This window comes from Nicotiana attenuata, unplaced genomic scaffold (genome assembly GCF_001879085.1).
Source record: "Nicotiana attenuata strain UT unplaced genomic scaffold, NIATTr2, whole genome shotgun sequence".
Taxonomy (NCBI): Eukaryota; Viridiplantae; Streptophyta; class Magnoliopsida; order Solanales; family Solanaceae; genus Nicotiana; species Nicotiana attenuata.
Genome location: NW_017671057.1, coordinates 249,832 through 271,318, shown reverse-complemented (window position 1 = coordinate 271,318; position 21,487 = coordinate 249,832). Strand labels below are relative to the sequence as shown.

Here is a 21,487-nt window from a genome sequence, read left to right as displayed (position 1 = left end):
GCGATGTAACAAAATTAACCATGAATATATATACTGTATAGAAGTGAACAACTCAAATTTGAAATTCATGAATATAATGCACTTGCTTGGTTCCAAAGAATTTCTTTCTTTTCCTCAACAAAAAGAAAAAGGGAAAAGAAAATCTGAAGTTTACAGTTGATACGGATACAAACTTTCCATTATGGTGATTATATATACAAAAAACAACAATAAGCAAAACAGGTAGTAGTAAAAGATTTAATAAGACATAAGGAGTATAAAAAGTGAAAATATTAAAAAGAAAAATGAAAATTAGAAATTAGGAAAGCTTCAGACGTGTTCAGTCAGCAAGAATCGTCCCATTTCTAGTACTACTTCACTAAAAATGAAGCGGTCGCCGGCGATCTTGAAAAACCGGCGAGGAGGTGGTTTAGGATTTGCTGCAATAGCTTACATCGGAGTAGACTATCTCCGGTTCATATCTCCGGCATGGCATGCCCGGTTACAGCCAGCACTGTGGACCGTATTAGCAATTGCTGCTATTATTCGGGTCCCATTTTACAAACATTGGTCATCGGAGCTCCGTTCAGCTATTCCTTTTATCTGTGCAATGATTTTCTTGCTCTCTGCTCTTCTCTTTGAAGCTATTTCTGTTCGCTCTGTCACTGCCGTTCTTGGTCTTGATTGGCACAAGTATGTATAAAATTTTATATTACCATAAATAGTTTCATTTCTATATCTAGAAGTTTGGTAAATTTGTGTCTTTCGGGTAAATGGGGTTCAGATTTGATGGGAAAACTGAGTTGGGGTTGAGTGCTTTTTTGAGCTTGTTTAACAGTTGCTTTTGTTGGTAAAAAGAAAAGGGTAAGTTTTAGTTTGTATTGTGAAAAATGGAAATGGTGGTTTCTTGTTTCCATTCTAGAAGATGTGATCTGATTTGGGTTTTTTTGTTGGATTGCTCTATAGATTCGTTTTTGAACTTTTCATTTAAGATTACAAATATCTATAGAAGGAAAAGAGGCACTTTATTTATCTGGTAGGAAAAAACAAGATTGGATTTCTATACTGGGGTTAAGCTTCCCCTAGCTGATAGTTTAATAAAGTGAATCCTCATCATACTAACCAGAAAGGAAAAAAAAAGGGATAGGTTAATTTCATCCTACTTTCCTTATCTGGAGACAGAAATAAGCTAGTATTTGATTGTGCAGAACTGCAGATCACTAAAGAGTGGTGCATTCCTATTCACGTATAGCAGTCCTTTGATCGTAAGATTTCAATAAGGAAATTCTCAAGTAGATTAGTTTGTTGTCGTATTATGTATTGTGCCTATGAATAATGGTATTTTGCATATAGTTCTTTCTAAATCATGTGGAAAATCATTTACGTGGTCATCATTAACTAAATCCTCACATTCTAATGCCAGGTGATCTAAATAACTCAAGAATCATGGCAATATTGCTAGTCAGATACATTTGTCGAAATGGAAAACCATGTGTAGTTTGAATGTGTACGATATGAACCAGATCATTAGAATTTGGGGACGGGGACTTTTCTGAATAATACAAGTAAAGGAGAGGGAGCTTGGAAACTAAGAGAGGAAGTGGAGGAAAATTGGGCTAGGATAAACACATTACCAACTTGGGGGTGGGGAACTTCTCTGCGGAACGGAGAGCTGAATATATATATATATATATATATATATATATATATATATATATACACACATTTAGTAACTTAAAAAGCCTTTTTTTTCACATTCAGTAACAGGGATATTCTTGTCGGGGGTGAATTACCAGTTTAGTGTGTTATTAGTTGTCTCTATCGGATAATAATGGAAAGTGATTTTGTACTTGGATGTAATTTATGCATGTGCAGCCCTAGCTTGATGCATTTTAAGAATAAAACCTCTTAATTACCTATTCGGAAAATCGGCCGAAATAGAGCTAAATGGTCACAGAGTAGTTGTAATGACTGAGCCGACTTCAACTAGTTTGGATCGAGACATCGTTGATTGATTGACTTTGTTAAAAAAAATAATGATCTTTTTGAATTTGTAAAGCTTTTGTAATGAGGCATTCTCAAGCAAAGTAAAAAGAGATAGCTGCCAATGTCATATTTTTTATGTCCTTATCAAGAAAAGGTCATATTTCTGTATGCTGAATATCATGCTTTATATGAAATCTTGACTGAACATGTGCTGCATATCTTGGTTAGCTTGACTTGATTAGGTGTGATATTTCTTGGGACTCTAACTTCACTAATGCCATCTAGTTGTGTAAGGATACATTGTCTAGATTCTAGTGAGATACAACTTGGTTTCTTAATAGCAGAATATTGTGAAGACGCTATATCTTTAGCTCTAGAATAATGACTAAGGCGAGGAACGTAAAGGAAACTCTGGCTTGCATCAGTACCAAAATAATTTTTTGCCTCTGGTGTCACCGCATTATTGGAAAAGTTTGACATTAATTTTCTGGAACAGTTGACATTAATTTTCTTATCTATTTTTATTTTTTGAAAAATATGTCACTTATTGAGGCGCAATCTGATATAATTAATGTGAAATAGTGAAATCCTGAAATTTTGGTTAAATTACTTATTTCAACAAGTCTTACAGATAGAACGATAAAAATGCCCTGAAGTGGTCATGTAAGAACCTTTTTCTCGAGCTATACTCATGACATGCCACTTCACTCGAAGATTGGATGTTATATGAGAGGGCATGCATGCTTGGTCTCAGATTCTACAATATTTGGCTTGAGGCTGTAAAAGAAAAATAACAACTACTCCATATCTTTACTTCATTATTTTTTATTCTCTTTCCTAAATGACCATCTATAGCCATTACAAAGTTCTCTTTCCGTGACAGGGATACACCACCTCTTCCTGATGTTGGTCAGTGGCTGCTGTTATCGTTGAACGAGAAAGTACCTCAAACGGTGGTAAATATATTGAGAGCTCGAATAATTGGATTACATCATTTTCTGATGCTGTTTATCATGCTTGCTTTCTCTGTGCTCTTTGAATCGGTTGAAGCTCCTGGTCTTGGGCTTGGCGCAAGATTCATGTTCACGATGGGAATTGGAAGGCTCCTTCGGGCCATAACTTTTATCTCCACAATTGTACCATCTGCTAGACCATGGTGTGCTTCTGCTAGATTCCTTGTTCCTCAGCACCCTCATCCTTGGATTCAGAAATATTACGTACCATATGCTACCGATTCAAATGCAATACGGAACATCATTAACTGGGATGTAGCATATGGTATTTCTCCCTTCCAATCCTCCCTTCTGTCCCGAGATTACTTACTGAGTTCTTCTTTACCAACAGTCAGTCAGATTGGTCCAAAGTTGAAAAGCTCAATAAATCAGTTGGTTGAATTCTAGTACATAGTCTGTTGTTGATCTTTCATTTCTTTATTCACTTTTGTTTTCAGCTGATCCTGGGGAATACGATGCTGAGTTTCGGCCAAATTGGGGTCCAATGAGCTTTTTGATTGATTTCCTTCGGCCTACAGCTCCTGAGGGATCATCTGCTTGGTATCATCTGCTAAAGAAAGCGTCAGGAGGTTGCAATGACCTTATATATAGTGGTCACATGCTTGTTGCTGTGCTGACAGCTATGGCATGGACGGTATATGTGCCCTCTATCATTCCCTAAATTTGAAGGCTTAATTCCTGTGACCAACTAATCTCATCTGGCTTAAAACTGTATGAACAAATTCAGGAAGCCTATGGTGGATATAGCTCCGCACTCATCTGGATTTTTGTGCTGCATAGTGCTCAAAGAGAAATACGAGAACGCCATCATTACAGCGTAGACGTTTTTGTGGCCATCTATGTGGGCATAATGCTTTGGAAGATGACGGGTCTTTTTTGGCCAATGAAGGATGAATCAAAGGGTAGGAGGCTACGTAAGCTCGAGAAGATTCAGGGTAGGCTAATGCGAGCTGCGAAGGACGATGATATAGAGGAAATAAGAGAACTCCTTAAGGAAGTGGAAGTGAGCAACCAAGTTAGGGAAAACACCAGAAGCAAAGCAATGTGGCTCTTTTCAGGTGGAACCATTATTTTTACTCTTACTATCGTTCTTCTTGCCTTCACATTGACCAGTGACGGGTAAGGCAGCCAACGAAATGTTCTACCACGGTAAGATGTTTAGAAGGAACGCAATTTGTAACAGTAGGCCAGAATATGCATTCCACTACAGATTTTGTTGTTTGTTTGTAATGCTTTTGGCTTTAAATTATTTCTTGTTTTTAATTTTTTCTTTCCTGGTTGGGGGTGGTATTAGGAGAGATAGTATCTGCTCATATACTGCCAGATATGAAGAGAAATTGACTTTGTATTGGATACCTCCTGTTGTGTTTAAGCTGCAAGTGATTTTAGATTATCAACTGCTTTTAAATGTTTTCTATAGGATGATTTTGATCCCTGTTATAGTATAGCAAAAACTTCTCTTTTTTGGTCATTTAGTTTTTGATTGACTGGCTTTGACCCATGTTTGGTTCCTGCAGGGATGGAAGGGTGGTGGAGAGGGCAAAGTGAGAAATTAAGGGCCGTCTGGTGGTCTGGCGCTTCCCCGAACCCCTGCGTGCACCGGGCTGCCCTTTGGTAGCTCGCATAAACAAAATTAACCCCCAAGTGAAATCTTGTGCAAGTAATACCATATTTGGTTGGTTGAAAAACAATTTAAATCCCCATGTAATTAAATACAAAAAAGTTAAGTTTCGGATAACTAATGCAATGTTTTATTACCAAATATTAAATTATGCATGAGTAATGTTAGACGAGTAGCTCGGTGGTGACATCTAGGGTCTAACAACTCCGTGGACCAACACCACTCAACTCATCAAGTTATATCGCTGCGTCAATTATACAGTGAACTGCTTTTTATTTTGGGGGAGGGGAAGCTTATAACCCTGATAAAGGACATTATTTCTACTAGAACTGTACAAAACTTTCTACTATGCAATGGGCTGGAGTTCAAATTAACACAGGGGAAATGCAGCAGGTTCTACACTGCATTAAAAGGAAAAACTGGAAGCAGCTAAAGAAGGAAATAGTAGCAGCAACTTGATATATCACATATGGCGAGCAAGGAATTGGAAATTGTACAGAGGATTGAATGTAAATACTGAAATGGTAGTCACACAGATTAAACAAGAGATCATAGGTAGATTGGAGATATTGTATGCGTCAAAATCCGACCGAGGAAATTCAGCACGAAGAAGTAATTATCGTGAGAATTGTAACTTATCATGAGCAGTTTGGCCGAGGTCAATTAGTGGCCAACAAGAACAAGCCATTGAGTGGCTCATCAGGGCCGAGGTCGAGCAGCATGGACAGAAATAACGGCTAGTGTGACTTGGAACTTTCAAAGGGAATATTCTACTGAATATTCCTTTGTTGTACTATTTAGGGTTCTTTGAGAATATCCCATATAAATAGTAGGAGAGATAAGGAAAAAGGCATGTAATATTCCATTTGATAAGACCACTTTTGAAAAATAAGCTTTCTAGATAAATACAAAGAACAACTTTCTGAGAGATATCCAATCCTTACATTCAATTATTGTCATTTCTACCAGATCCGAGAAAGTGTATAATATTCTCTCATATTCTTGTCATTCATCATAGTCAGAAGAAGGAATCATTCACCTCTTTCATTATTGGGTGAATCTTCCTCCTTATTTACATTTGGTGCCGTTTATTGCTATTTATTAGTTGCTCTCATCACATTAATAACAGCAACATTTATTATGCATTGCATTAAATCTACTTCAACGTGGTCCCACATTATCCATATAAACTGATTTTAGATCTAGGGATATTATCTTTAACTAGGATTAATCCTTTATCCTTTTACTTAATTAGTTTATCAAAGAGTTTCATACTTTTTGGTCAAATAATTTGGCGCCGTCTGTAGGGATTTTCAAGTTAAAACTTTAGTTCCTTCTAGATCTTAAAAAAAAGAAGTGCAAAAACACTATACTTCCTTGTGTACAAAAATCTAACATGGCAGGCAACGGAGAGGAAAAGTGGAAACCACCAATCTCTTCCACACCATCAACGAAGTCGAAAAACGAAGGGTGAAGACGTAACACCGAATACCTCTCCCAGGCGAAACAGCTCGCCCCCTCCTCACAGCAGCATCACAGCCTCACACGGTAAAGGGTCCTCTATGTCCACAACGGAAGAGACACCACCAGCAGTGAAGAAGCTGCTCGAGGCGTGGTTGACAAACACACTGACCATCATGCTTCAAACCCGCTCAAAGATTGAGCAGAGAAGATGCAAGAGTTGCGCCAGCGACGGATGAGCAATACGCCCCCTTGTAATAGGTATAGCTCACAATGTTAGTGATGTAGGTAACGACACCCTCACAGCCATTCTGAGGAAAATGGAGGAGATGGAGAACGAGAACAAAATGCTCCGCGACCAAATGAAAGACCATCAAGAAAGGGTAGACAAAATATCAGGCGCCCCAAAACTCCTACTAAAAAGGGATGCCGGTCGGTTTGTTGAGCAGCCATACAGCGACGAAGCTGCATCACACGCAATACCCAAAACCTTCAAACTGCCGCCGTACCTGAAAATATACGACGGCACAACGGACCCTGAAGATCATGTGACTCATTAAGTCACCACAGTAAAAGGCAACGACCTCGCCAAAGAGCAAGTATCCTCCATCTTGTTAAAGAAGTTCGGTGAAACTATCACCGGGGGCGCGTTGACTTGGTATTCACAGCTGCCCGCACGCTCGATTGAAACATTCGAAGAGACGACTGACAAGTTCGTGACGGCCCATACCGGAGCAAAAAAGGCGGAGGCAAGAGTAAATGACATATTTGCCATCAAACAATCACCTAGAGAGGGATTCAGGGACTTCCTTGCTCGATTTAACCGAGTAAGGATGACCTTACCACACGTATCGGAAGGAATGGTCGTGGCTGATCGCAGCCAATTCCGCACCACTAAAAAGTAGCGAGAGAGGGTCGCAATAGCTTTTACCCGATTTGTGGGTCGGGATCGAATCCATAGAGAGCTAGAATTGGAGTCGAGTATCTATTTAGCTTAGGATCGCGTGTGTGTTCTTAATTACACTTCTCATAATTTTTGGGGTTTCTTTATATTCTACTATGATCAAACTACAAATTATAATTACAACTAAATTAGGCTAAGAGTAAATTGCTACAAGTTGTATCTAATGGTTTAAAAGGCACTAGGGTAGTGACCTTCACCTAGGTGGCTAATTGATGGGTAATTGCATCTAAGGCACGATTCACATGATTGGGGAAATATGTTATAAACGTTGCTCGATACTACCCACTCTACACCTCTCGGTAGAAAGAGTGGTTTTGCTCAATTGACTCTCTCGAGACCAATTGGGTATGCATAATTTCCCAAGCAACTAGGGTTCAAGTCGGGTAATTACTCTCTCGAGGTTTAACCCTTTAATTGGGACTATCAAATCTCTTGAGTCCATCCCAATTCCTTGTTGAGTCAATTTTGGAGACTTAGGCTCTCTTTCTCAAGAAGAGCCCAAGTCTACTAAGCACAAACTAGTGTTTGCAACCACTAATTCATAAATTAAACCATAAAATTGACCCAAATCACAAACACCCATAATCAATCTAACCTTAAATTACAACACCCATCAATTACCCACACTAGGGTTGAGCCACAACCCTAACTACTGGGTTTAGCTACTCATGCTTGCAGATAAAATCAGAGAAATAGATGAAGAGAAAGACATGTTAATTAATTACTAATGTAAATACAAAGTTTCAATGATAAAAACTACGTAAAGGTGCCAAAAATGGCTAAGAAATATCGTCTCACGAGCTCAGCTACCGTTCTGTAATATCTGATACCCTAAAAATGGAAAAATGTTCTATTTATACTAAGCTGGAAAAACTGGACAAAAATGCCCCTGCGGGGTCAGTGCGGACCGCACAAAATGGTGTGCGGCCGCACTAGGCTCTTGACTCTGGAAAATCAACTCTCTGAACCCAGGTTCCGCGGACTGCACAGAATGGACTGCGGCCGCGGAGGCCTCTAGCGCGGTCCGCACAAACACGATCGCGGACCGCACAGGCTTGAACCTTGGCACTTGACATCTCTCTGAAGTTTGTTTCCGCGGACCGCATAAAATGGTGGTGCGGCCGCGGTATCTTCAGTGCGGGCCGCACAATATCTACTGCGGCCGCACTGCTTTGATGCCCTAAAAATCCGGTCTCTGAATCTCCCTAGTGCGGACCGCACAAAGTGTAGCGCGGCTGCACTAGGCTTGTTTGTCCTGAGTTGTCTTGTCTTTGATACTTGTGCAGGTTTCACTCCTTTTGAGCCAATTTTTGACATCTCGTCACTTTGTTGCTCAAACCTGCAATCAAGCACAACTTATGAGCCTTTCGGGACTATTTTGTAAGAATTTATACTCAAAGCGTAAGCAAGAAGGAGCATGAAACACGTCAAAATCCCTAGTTATCAACTCCCCCAAACTTAAGCTTTTGCTTGTCCTCAAGCAAACAAAATAAGACCCACCCCTTGAGGTAAAATCCAAGAATTTTCAGCTATCCTAAAGTAACCTCAACTAGCCTCAATTGGGACTAACAATTGCCCTCAATACAAATGAATCATTAACAACATATAACCTTTGAAAAACAATGGATCAAGTGCGACACAAGAGCATCAAGAGTTGACTCAACACATCAAAGAACTCTCCCAAACTCACACATCCTCAACTCTCCCTAAGCAAACCTCACCTTTAGAATAGTGGCACACAAAACGAGGTTAATGGGAATTCACTCATCTCTCTCAAGGAAAGGTCACAAGTCCGGCTCTAGGTACCATATGCTTGCCCCTTATGTAAGTATCCACTAATGTAAGCTTCATTCAACTCAAGATCATATAGGGCTTTTGTGGAGTCATTGTGAAGGCTTTTGGTTTAGGGTAGGTCATGTTTTTGTTCAAGTGGGTTCCATCTTCCCTTAAGCACTTCTTTTGATTCATTTGGCACAATTCACTTGACTCTTTGAGTCATTTCACTTCTTTCTAAGGGGTTAGAGAGACACATTGTCACTCATTCTTATGCATTTCAGACCTTTTCTCCTTTTTCAACTTTCCACGCCTTTCTTTATTTTTCATTGCTTTTCTTGAATCCCTTTTTATTCTTTTTCACATTAAACCTTCTTTTTATCTTTTTGCTTTTCTGTCTTTTTCATTGCCTTTCCTTTTCTTCACTTTTGTGCCTTTTTACCACGTTGTTGCAATCCTCGTCTCTTCCCCCAAACTTATACTTTTGCCATGTGCTAAAGGAAAGATTTGGGTGCCAGAGAGGGCATCTTTTAGAACGGGTATAGGCTTGTATCATGGTTCTTGTAAGAAAAAGGTCTAAGGCTCAAAAGGGTTAACTAGGTATCTTATGATTGGTAGGCAATGGAATTGTTCAATCTATCATTTGGATCAAGGAGAGCCTATAATCACGTCTCAAGTCAAAATTCACTTAGGATTTCGCCTCAACAACCATTCAGGGCAAGTTCTAGACCAATGGCTTGGGACTTGGACTTGCAATTCAATTACTCACCACACAAGCTAAGGGATTGCTAAAGACATAGAGTCGGGGGCCCACAACGACCTTAGATACGATTTGAGCACACAATGGTCCGGAAAAACCACTTGATGATTATCGGTCAACACAAGAGTCTCAAGGCCACAACTTTCACCATCCTAAACACAACAATTTGTTTTTGACCATAAGATCAAAGGCAAATGTGCTAGGCCCAAGTGAAGCTTTGCTTGAGGTACCCTTAACTACTAAAAACAAAAAGAAAAATGGACTCAAACCCTTAAGAAGGTTGTCACGCCATCTATCATTGGGAAGAGCCACCCCGTTCACACAACACTCCACCTTTGGAAAGTACCGTGGCATTAAGAAAACCAAAGGCTTATTGCAATTTTCAAAAACAAGAAGCTACAAATCACAAATAAGAAGCTAAAAACGAAAATTTTTTGCGGAAAATAGAATAAATATATACAAGAGGGGATTTGAATATACAATAGACAGGATGAATATATACAATGAAGTGTAAATTTATATACATACCAAAGGAAAGATAAAAAGTGCGATAAAAGTACCTAAATATAAAATTATATACAGATCAAATGAAAATCAAGAAAGCATAAAATGGTATCAATATATACAGTCATCCAAAAATGAAGGGCGCACCCCCTCGAATAAAAGCTGGCATTGTCCCCAATGCCAACTAGTCCAAATAAGCACCAAAAAGATAGAAAAGGGATATAGAGGACTCCCTAAGACGTGTCCGTCTGCATAGGATCATTGGTGGTCCCTGGGTCCTCTATGTGCTCGGGAACCTCAGACTGGTTCCCGATGGTCTGCTCTGCTACTACTGGGACCTGGGCCTGGACCTGGACAGGCTCTGGAACTGGTACATCCTGTGGCTGACTGGAGGAAGCCTCCGGTGGGTCCGCCAACTGGATGATAGCATCATCTGCTCTAGGGATCATCCTCCTCCTCTTCGGAGGCCTTTGGGTCTGCTCCGGCTGTAGATGAGCTGCTGGGACTGGATCATCAAGCAACAGGTCCAAAGGCAGCTGGTCTGCCTTCAGTCTATCAACATCTGCCCGCAGCTCCTTCACGGACTCCTTAGAGGCCCGTGTCTTCCGTAGCTTCCTATGCTCCTTAGCAAGCTCCTTGAGAGCCTTGCTATGTGAATCCACTTCCTTTGTGAGCGCAGCCTGAGTGCCGAGGATCTTCTTCTGGTTCTCAAGTATCTCTTTGAGCGCATCCTCGATTGACTGGGGTACCTGTGGGGCTGGGGGAGCTGACTGAGCTGCTACAGTAGCAGTCAATGTGGACAACTTAGATGACACTGTGGACATCCAGTTGTTGATACTGGCAAGGGCCTAGCTCAGTCGGTGGGCAGTGATGGGATGGGCCCGGCTAGATGGAATCTCCGGGCCTGCTGATGTGGAAGGGCCAGGAGGAATGGCTGCAGAAGTGGAAGGTCCGGGAGGCATATCAGCAGAAATTGAGGTAGGCTCATTAGGGACCTCTACCACAACTGGCTCTTCAGACTGGCCAGTTGGGGCAGAAGTAGGGGCTTTGTAGTTCTTGTCCTTGGGGTTGTCATTCCCCTTCAAGCTATACCAGGAGAACGGGGTTGTCGCCTTGACCTTGACGTCATAGGGCTTCTTATCCACCTCCAAGTCCCGAAAGTACATAGTGAGGGTACTAGGGAAAGGGTAGTTCCGGTTATGCTCTGCTCCTACTAATGAGATAATGCAGGACATCACATTCCCCACATTTATGGAAAAGGTTCCGTCGTTGAGTGACAAATGGGAAATTCGAATTAGCAAAAGCAATGTCTCCTTGGTTCTGTAGTAGAGATGGAATTCAGAAACAACCATTTCCTGCCATAATTGAAATAACCAAAACAGCCCGGTGGAGAGGAAGGGTCTGGTCATGTGTAGTAGGATCCAACCGGCTGCAAACAAATGTCTCCCAACCCCTCGCCTCAAAGTTCAAGGTCCTCCGCAATATTTTGACCCCAGCAGTCAACCAATCAGGAATGGAACCTGGGAGTGCCAGGTACTGAGCTAACCATGGACGGACCTCCTCGCCCATCTCCAACTTCGCCATGTACAAAGCTTCATCCTCCTCATTGAAACCCATGTATTCGTTGAGGTATTTCCCATCAAACAACACTTTCTTATTACGAACTTTGGTAACTTTGGAGCCCTTTTTGATGTGGGCTTATTGCAATAAAATTCCTTGACCATGTGTTTGTTAGCATCTACACACTCATCTAAGAAGTACTCCCAACCCACTTTAGTTCTGAACTGTCTCTGCACGTCAGGGTTGTGGGGTAATAAATCTCTGTCAATGAAACTCCGCTCCGGTATCAACTTTCTCACTGGCCACCACTCCCTAAATTTGTGGTACGCTACCTCACTCACGAACCTATCTCGCCAAACCTCGGGCTTTCTAGTTCGGGCAATGCCTCCCACCTGAGGCTCACAGCCCTCAGCTATCTCCTCATACCCTTGTACTTCCTCCTCACCTCCGTCTGCACCCTCCCTGGATAATGAAGCTGTGGGAGAGGTGGAGTACTCACCACTGCCGGCTGCTGAGCCCTCAGACGACTCAGTGGGAATATGCTCTGGTGCTTGGGCAGTGGGTGATGGTGGAGGGGTATCTCTTATTCTAAATCACTCCGGCCAGTCTTCAACATATTCTGGCACGGAGTTTTTAGATATTTTCCTTGATGGTTGATACTCACTCCCCGAGGAATGTGAAGTAGCTCTGTCTGCAGCTTTGATTATCTTTCTGGTCTTTTTTATGTTCTCCCGAGCTTGGGGAGTGAGTTTTACCATCTTCTTCTTCCCTCCATGGGAGGGTTCTCCTTTTCCCGGTTGTCTTGAGCCTTTTCTCACAATCGTGTGCAAACACAATTCAAATAACTTGTTAGTATCAATGGGTTCACATAAAACAGTGTTGCAGACAAATGAAAATGTTGCAGGAGTTGCCTAGTGCGGACCGCACAAAATGGTAGTGCGGCCGCACTGAGGCCACCGCGGACCGCACAAGAATGACCGCGGTCCGCACAGGTATAGGGTTCCAAAAACAAGGCCTCTGAATCTCAGCAGTGCGGACCGCACAAAACCAATCGCGGCCGTACTGGGCCAATGCGGACCGCACAAAATGTAGTGCGGCCGCACTGGGCAAAAGTCACCTGGACACTAGATGGCACCGCGGACCGCACAGAAATGACCGCGGTCCGCGCTACGTGCCCAGACATGGCACTGAGTTAGGGTTTATCAGATTTTGCTTTTAAGTTCAAACTTTCACCTAATTAGGGTTCCTACTCAATTACCCAATCCATTATACTCTCCAAGTCCACAAAAATTACCATTTAGACTAACCTAATCTAACAATCAGAGAAATATGGGAAGAAGAAGAACTACGAGTTAAGGAATATGAAAATAAAATGAAATTACACAGTGAAACAAAGAAGAATTGAGTGAAATGTTACCAGATATTGAGATGAAGTGCAGTTAATCAATGCTAATAAAAAATTACGGTCAAGGAAGAAAGTGAACAGTAACAATATGCTCTGAGATTCAAGTTTGCGAAAAGGGTAAAAGGAGGCCCTTGGGGTCTATTTATAGAGAAACCCCTGGGGCCCATTCTCACCTACCAGTGCGGCCGCACAAAATGGACCGCGGTCCGCACTGGTCACTTTTGTTCAATTCCAACTCATTAACCCACCGCGGTCCGCACAAAATGGACCGCGACCGCGGTGGTCCACCGCGGACCACACCAAATCAACTGCGGCTGCGGTGGCAAACTTCAGAGAGCAATTTTGTCATCTTTCACCAGTGCGGACCGCACAAAGTGTAGTGCGGCCGCACTGGAAACTTCAGAGACTGAACATTTTTGCAATTATGTCCTGCACTGCATCAACTCACTCCTGCAAAATCTAACAACCAGTTAGCCCAAAATTCAATTCTATACTACAAAGAAAATCAAAGAAACAAAAAGAAAAAACACATGGTTTCCTCCCAAGAAGCTCCTGATTTAACGTCGCGGCACGACGCGGGTTACCATCATATCATTTGAAATGAACAACAGCCACCACATGGCTATCATCAAACTTCCCAAGATAATGCTTGACCCGATGCTCATTCACTCTAAAAACTTCACCACTTTTCTTCTTCAAATCAAGAGCACCAAAGGGGGTCACACACACAACTTCAAACGGTCCACTCCATTTTGATTTAAGCTTTCCCAGAAACAGACGTAACCGGGAATTGAACAAGAGAACCAAATCACCAACTTTGAACTCCTTTCCACGAGCATATTTATCACGAATGTACTTCATCTTGTCCTTATACAAGGATGAACTAGAGTAGGCATGAAACCGGAATTCATCAAGTTCATTGAGTTGTTCAACACGAAGATTGGTCGCAACATCCCACTCAAGATTAAGCTTTCTCAAAGCCCACATGGCATTATGCTCCAACTCCACTGGTAAATGACATGCTTTCCCAAACATTAACTGGTACGGCGACATACTAATTGGGGTCTTGTAAGCGGTCCGGTAAGCCCATAGAACATCATCTAACTTTTTAGACCAATCGATCCTATTGGCATTGACGGTCCTGGATAAAATGCTCTTAATATCCCTGTTAGACACTTCCACCTGGCCACTTGCTTGAGGATGATAAGGCGTAGACACTTTGTGGTTGACACCATACTTGGAAAGCAAGGCATCAAAAGCTCTATTACAAAAATGCGATCCTCCATCACTAATAATTTCCCGAGGTGTACCAAACCTTGTGAAAATACTCTTCTTCAGAAATGCCACCACACTCCTAGCTTCATTGTTGGGCAAGGCCACGACCTCGACCCGTTCTGAGACATAATCAACCACCATAAGAATGTAGGTGTTTCCACACGAGCTTACAAAAGGGCCCATAAAATCGATACCCCATCATCAAAGACATCAACTTCAAGAATGGTGTTTAGAGGCATCTCATCTTTCTTGGAAATCCCGCCCGCTCGTTGACATTGATCACATCTTTTTACTAGATCACCTGCATCTTTGAACAAGGTTGGCCAATAAAAACCACAACTCAGAACTTTCGAAGCCGTCCTCGCCCCTCCATGATGGCCACCATAGGGGGAGGTATGACAAGCCTCTAAAATTCTAAATTGCGCCTCCTCGGGTACACACCTCCGGATGACTCTGTCGGTGCAAATCTTGAACAAGTATGGCTCGTCCCAATAGAAGTCCAGACTATCCCGTTTGAGCTTCTTCCTTTGGTTAGAAGAGAGCTCACACAGGATGATGCCAGTCACAAGGAAATTAGCAATGTCCGCAAACCATGGCATATCACACATCGACACAGAAAGTAGTTGCTCATCGGGGAATGTATCATTGATCTCTAGGCCATCACACGGCCTTCCTTCCTCCTCCAAGCGGGACAAATGATCCGCAACTTGGTTCTTACTACCTTTCCGGTCCACTATTTGCAAATCAAACTCTTAAAAAAGTAACACCCATCTCATCAACCTTGCCTTGAAATCTTTCTTGGTCATCAAATACCTAAGGGCGGCATGATCGGTGTGCACTATGACTTTGGCCCCCATAAGATATGGCCGAAATTTTTCCATGGCGAACACAATAGCCAACAATTCCTTCTCCGTCACCGTGTAGTTCCTTTGAGCTTCATTCATAGTTTGCTTGCATAGTACACGGGATGAAACATTTTTGTTCACTCTTTGACCCAACACAGCCCCAACAGCAACGTCACTTGCATCGCACATGAGCTCGAAAGGCAAGCTCCAATTGGGTACAGTAATGATCGGGGTGGTGGTCAACTTGTGCTTAAGAAGTTCAAAGGCCTCCATGCATTTCTCATCAAACAGAAACTTAGCATCTTTCTCTAGCAACTTGCAAAGGGGATTCACAACCTTCGAAAAATCCTTGATGAACCGCCGGTAGAACCCCGTATGCCCAAGGAAACTTCTCACCCCTTTGACAGAAGTGGGGGAAGGAAGTCTTGAAATCACCTCAATCTTGGCTTTGTCTACTTCAATCCCATGCTTAGAAATTTTGTGACCCATCACTATGCCCTCTTCAACCATGAAGTGGCATTTTTCCCAATTAAGAACTAGATTGGTGTCTTCACACCGGGCCAACACTCTATCCAAATTTCCCAAACACTCTTCAAATGAATCACCAACCACACTAAAATTATCCATAAAGACCTCCAAAGTATCTTCCACCATGTCGGTGAAAATAGCCATCATGCATCGTTGGAAGGTCGCCGGTGCATTGCACAACCCGAACGGCATCCGAGAAAAAGCAAATGTACCATATGGGCAGGTGAATGTGGTATTCTCTTGGTCCTCCGGAGCAATTAAGATTTGATTATAACCCGAATATCCATCCAAAAAGCAATAAAAGGCTCGCCCCGCAAGGCGATCAAGCAATTGGTCAAGGAATGACAAAGGGAAATGATCCTTGCGGGTCACTTTGTTTAGCTTCCGGTAGTCCATGCATACCCGCCATCCGGTAACCGTCCGAGTGGGAATAAGTTCATTGTTGTCATTTGTCACCACAGTCATCCCACCTTTCTTCGGCACACATTGTACCGGAGAAGTCCATGAGCTATCTGAGATTGGATACACCACACCTGCATCTAGCCACTTGATCATTTCTTTCTTCACCACCTCTTGCATTGCCTCATTGAGCCTCCTTTGATGTTCTAAGGAAGGCCTTGCATCATACTCTAAAATAATTTTGTGCATGCAAAATGTGGGGCTTATTCCCCCAATATCCGCCAGAGTCCATCCAATTGCCCTTTTTTGCCTTTGAAGCACTGCCAAAGTGGCCTCAACCTGCATGTTAGTTAGGTAAAAAGAAAGAATAACTGGTAAAGTTGAATTAGAGCCCAAGAATTCATACTTGTGGTGTGGAGGAAGTGGCTTCAACTGCAACACCGGTGGCTCCTCAATTGATGGTTTGGTTGGTGGAGTTTTCCGATTTTCAAGATCCAAAGACAATTTTCTCGGCTCATAGGAATAAGAGCCCATCCCATGTAGAGCATTGACACACTCCACTCTGCTTGCATCATCATTGACATCAAGATTTAATAGCACGGCCTCAAGGGGTGCTCCACGTTAATCATAGAACTTGTGTCATCCACGATCACAGCTGTGACAATGTCCACAAATGAGCACACCTCGGTGCTATTGGGTTGCTTCATGGATTTGCAAACATGGAAGATGACCTTCTCATCCCCCACTCGGAAAGTTAGTTCACCCGCTTCAACATCAACCAATGTCTTCCCCGTTGCAAGGAAAGGTCTCCCTAATATGATCGGGACCTCATAGTCTACCTCACAATCCAAAATCACAAAGTCCGCTAGCAGGATAAATTTGTCCACCCAGACAAGCACATCATCAACTATACCCAAAGGTCGCTTCATTGATCTATCTGCCATCTGTAATCTCATGGAAGTTGGCCTTGGTGGCCCAATACCCGGAGTCTTGAAAACTGAGAAGGGCATTAAATTGATGCTTGCCCCAAGATCACATAAAGCTTTGGCAAAGTCTGCACTACCAATAGTGCAGGGGATAGTGAAAGCACCAGGATCCTCTAATTTCGAGGCCATTGAATGTACTATGGCACTAACTTGGTGGGTCATCTTGATAGTTTCACAATCCATTGATCTTTTCTTTGTAACCAAATCCTTCATGAATTTAGCATAACCAGGCATTTGCTCCAAAGCCTCCACCAGAGGCACGTTGATGGATAAGCTCTTCATCATGTCGATGAACTTTTTGAATTGATTCTCACTTTTTTGCTTGGCTAGCCTCTGAGGATAGGGGGGTGGTCTAGGCAAAGGTGCCTTGGCTTTGGCACAACCGGCTCCGGCATGTCAATTACGTGCTCCCTAGACGGGTTCACGATCTCTTGAGTTTCCACCTCGGTTTCATTAATGTCAATCCTCACTTCATTGTTCACATTGTCATCAACCACATCTTCAACTACCAAAGGAACCACATCTTCTTGCAACTCAACATCATCATCAACAATTTGCTTTTATTTCAAGGCATTCACATCACCGCCTCTCCCACTTCGTGTTGTAACCGCCATGACATGATTGTTCCCACCCTTTGGGTTCACTACTGTATCACTTGGTAGAGCACCCCTCGGGTGAGTATTCAATGATTGAGAGATTTGGCCTATTTGCACCTCCAAATTCCTAATTGAAGTATTGTGAGAAGCCAATTATGCATCGGAATCCGCATTCTTTTTCATCATTTGTTCGAACATCATTTCAATTCTACCCATTTCATTACCCGAAGAACTAGGACTTTGAGAAGGGAAAGGGGGTGGATTGTTCGGTTGTTGGTACATTGGGGGCCTTTGAAAGCCTTGCCTCCGGTTTCCTTGGTTCCCATTGTTCCATCCGTCTTGATTGTTATTGTTGCCCAATTGTTGTTATTACCATTCCAATGCCCTTGGTTGCCTTGGTTGTTGTTCTGATTGCCCCAGTTGTTGTTGTGATTATTTTTCCCCCAATTAACTCTTCATTTTGCTTATCATAGCCATCATTCTGAAACCCATCACACTCATCATCAAATTGCTCGGAATTCCCTTAGTTTTGTTGCCTTCTTTGCCTTCTCTTGTTGGTAAGCATACTAACACCTTCCATAGCATTCACTTGGCGAGGATTTTGGACTTGTTGCAAATGCGCCTTAGCCAATTGGTTCATAGTAGTTGTCAGCTCCGCTATAGCCTGTCCATGATCATGCAGTTCCTTATGCAAATGAATAACCGTAGGGTCACTTTGGGGAACATTGGCTCTACTTTGCCATGCGGAGGATGTATCCGCCATCTCATCAAGAATCTCACAAGCTTCGTCATAAGTCAACTTCATGAAATTACCCCTAGCCAATTGATTGACTATGCATTGATTTGTAGTATCGATGCCCCGATAGAAGGTTTGTTGGATCATCGCCTCCGTCATATCATTATTGGGGCATTCCTTCACCATTGTTCTAAACCGCTCCCAAATCTCATGCAAAGGTTCCGTGGGTTCTTGCTTGAAAGCCAATATTTCATCTCGAAGTACCGCCATATGCCCGGGTGAGAAAAATTTAGCAATAAACTTATCCGCCAACTCATCCCAATTTGTGATAGAATGGTTGGGGAGTCTCTCTAGCCAATCCAATGCTTTCCCCCGAAGTGAGAAGGGGAAAAGCCTCAACCTAAGAGCATCCTCGGACATATTCGTCTGCTTGCTACCCCAACATGTATCCACGAACCCCTCGAGATGTTTGTATGCATTTTGATCCGCAGTGCCCGTGAAATACCCACGCTGCTCAAGTAAAGTCAACATTACGTTGGTTATCTGAAAATTGCCCGCCCGAGTTCTGGGTTGGACAATAGCACTCGCATAGCCCTGGTTCGGTAACACCAGTGGAACCGCTCTTGGAGGTGGTGGAGGAGGGTCTGGAATGTTGTCTTTAGCATTGTCCTGGCGGCCTCGTCATGGTCCGGGAGGTACAAGAGGCACCTCATCGTCTCCAATATCCTCAACCTCCTCCCCCGCAAGCACATTTCCAAGAGGGTCATTTGAATTTAAAGCCATTTTGGTACTTGTAGTATTGACACACTCAAATTAGTAACAAAGAAGGAAAGAAGAACAACACACAAAACTAACTAAATAGATAGCCAAAACCGTTAGCTCCCCAGCAACGGCGCCAAAAAGTGATCGCAGCCAACTCCACACCACTAAGAAGTAGCGAGAGAGGGTCGCAATAGCTTTTACCCGATTTATGGGTCGGGATCGAATCCACAGAGAGATAGGATTGGAGTCGATATCTATTTAGCTTAGGATCGCTTATGTGTTCTTAATTACACTTCTCATAATTTTTGGGGTTTCTTTATATTCTACTATGATCAAACTACAAATTATAATTGCAACTAAATTAGACTAAGAGTAAATTGCTACAAGTTGTATCTAATGGTTTAAAAGGCACTAGGGTAGTGACCTTCACCTAGGTGGCTAATTGACGAGTAATTGCATCTAAGGCACGATTGACATAATTGGGGAAATATGTTATAACCGTTGCTCGATACTACCCACTCTACACCTCTCGCTAGAAAGAGTGGTTTTGCCGATTTGACTCTCTCGTGACCAGTTGGGTATGCATAATTGCCCAAGCAACTAGGGTTCAAGTCGGGTAATTACTCTCTCGAGGTTTAACCCTTTAATTGGGACTATCAAATCTCTTGAGTCCATCCCAATTCCTTGTTGAGTCAATTTTGGAGACTTAGGCTCTCTTTCTCAAGAAGATCCCAAGTCTACTAAGCACAAACTAGTGTTTGCAACCACTAATTCATAAATTAAACCATAAAATTGACCCAAATCACAAACACCCATAATCAATCTAACCTTAAATTACAACACCCATCAATTGCCCACACTAGGGTTGAGCCACAACCCTAACTAATGCGTTTAGCTACTCATGCTTGAAGATAAAATTAGAGAAATAGATGAAGAGAAAGACATGTTAATTAATTACTAATGTAAATACAAAGTTTCAATGATAAAAACTACGTAAAGGTGCCAAAAATGGCTAAGAAATATCGTCTCACGAGCTCAGCTACCGTTCTGTAATATCTGATACCCTAAAAATGGAAAAATGTTCTATTTATACTAAGCTGGAAAAACTGGACAAAAATGCCCCTGCGGGGTCAGTGCGGACCGCACAAAATGGTGTGCGGCCGCACTAGGCTCTTGACTCTGGAAAATCAACTCTCTGAACCCAGGTTCCGTGGACTGCAGAGAATGGACTGCGGCCGCGGAGGCCTCTAGCGCGGTCCGCACAAACACGATCGCGGACCGCACAGGCTTGAACCTTGGCACTTGACATCTCTCTGAAGTTTGTTTCCGCGGACCGCATAAAATGGTGGTGCGGCCGCGGTATCTTCAGTGCGGGCCGCACAATATCTACTGCGGCCGCACTGCTTTGATGCCCTAAAAATCCGGTCTCTGAATCTCCCTAGTGCGGACCGCACAAAGTGTAGCGCGGCTGCACTAGGCTTGTTTGTCCTGAGTTGTCTTGTCTTTGATACTTGTGCAGGTTTCACTCCTTTTGAGCCAATTTTTGACATCTCGCCACTTTGTTGCTCAAACCTGCAATCAAGCACAACATATGAGCCTTTCGGGAATATTTTGTAAGAATTTATACTCAAAGCGTAAGCGAGAAGGAGCATGAAACACGTCAAAATCCCTAGTTATCAACTCCCCCAAACTTAAGCTTTTGCTTGTCCTCAAGCAAACAAAATAAGACCCACCCCTTGAGGTACAATCCAAGAATTTTCAGCTATCCTAAAGTAACCTCAACTAACCTCAATTGGGACTAACAATTGCCCTCAATACAAATGAATCATTAACAACATATAACCTTTGAAAAACAATGGATCAAGTGCGACACAAGAGCATCAAGAGTTGACTCAACACATCAAAGAACTTTTTCAATTACTTTGGTTATTGTGGAACCCAAACTCACACATCTTCAACTCTCCCTAAGCAAACCTCACCTTTAGAATAGTGGCACACAAAACGAGGTTAACGGGAATTCACTCTTCTCTCTCAAGGAAAGGTCACAAGTCCGGCTCTAGGTACCATATGCTTGCCCTTTATGTAAGTATCCACTAATGTAAGCTTCATTGAACTTAAGATCATATAGGGCTTTTGTGGAGTCATCGTGAAGGCTTTTGGTTTAGGGTAGGTCATGCTTTTGTTCAAGTGGGTTCCATCTTCCCTTAAGCACTTCGTTTGATTCATTTGGCACAATTCACTTGACTCTTTGAGTCATTTCACTTCTTTCTAAGGGGTTAGAGAGGCACATTGTCACTCTTTCTTATGTATTTCAAACCTTTTCTCCTTTTTCAA

General features: G+C 42.5%; 1 protein-coding gene across 3 annotated transcripts; it reads left to right on the top strand.

The window, feature by feature from the left end:
• Positions 1-226: 226 nt before the first annotated feature.
• On the top strand, positions 227-4,740 carry LOC109205581. 3 transcript variants are annotated; one of them, XM_019368295.1, is made up of 5 exons: positions 227-672; positions 2,849-3,243; positions 3,416-3,612; positions 3,706-4,036; positions 4,496-4,740. In XM_019368295.1, the coding sequence occupies exons 1-5, from the start codon at positions 365-367 to the stop codon at positions 4,594-4,596; spliced, it is 1,332 nt and encodes a 443-aa protein (XP_019223840.1). In that variant the 5' UTR covers positions 227-364; the 3' UTR covers positions 4,597-4,740. The 3 variants fall into 3 exon arrangements, with proteins under 3 accessions (XP_019223840.1, XP_019223842.1, XP_019223841.1); XM_019368297.1 differs by having other exon boundaries at positions 3,706-4,127; positions 4,496-4,587; XM_019368296.1 differs by lacking the exon at positions 4,496-4,740 and having other exon boundaries at positions 228-672; positions 3,706-4,449.
• The last annotated feature ends 16,747 nt before the right edge of the window (positions 4,741-21,487 follow it).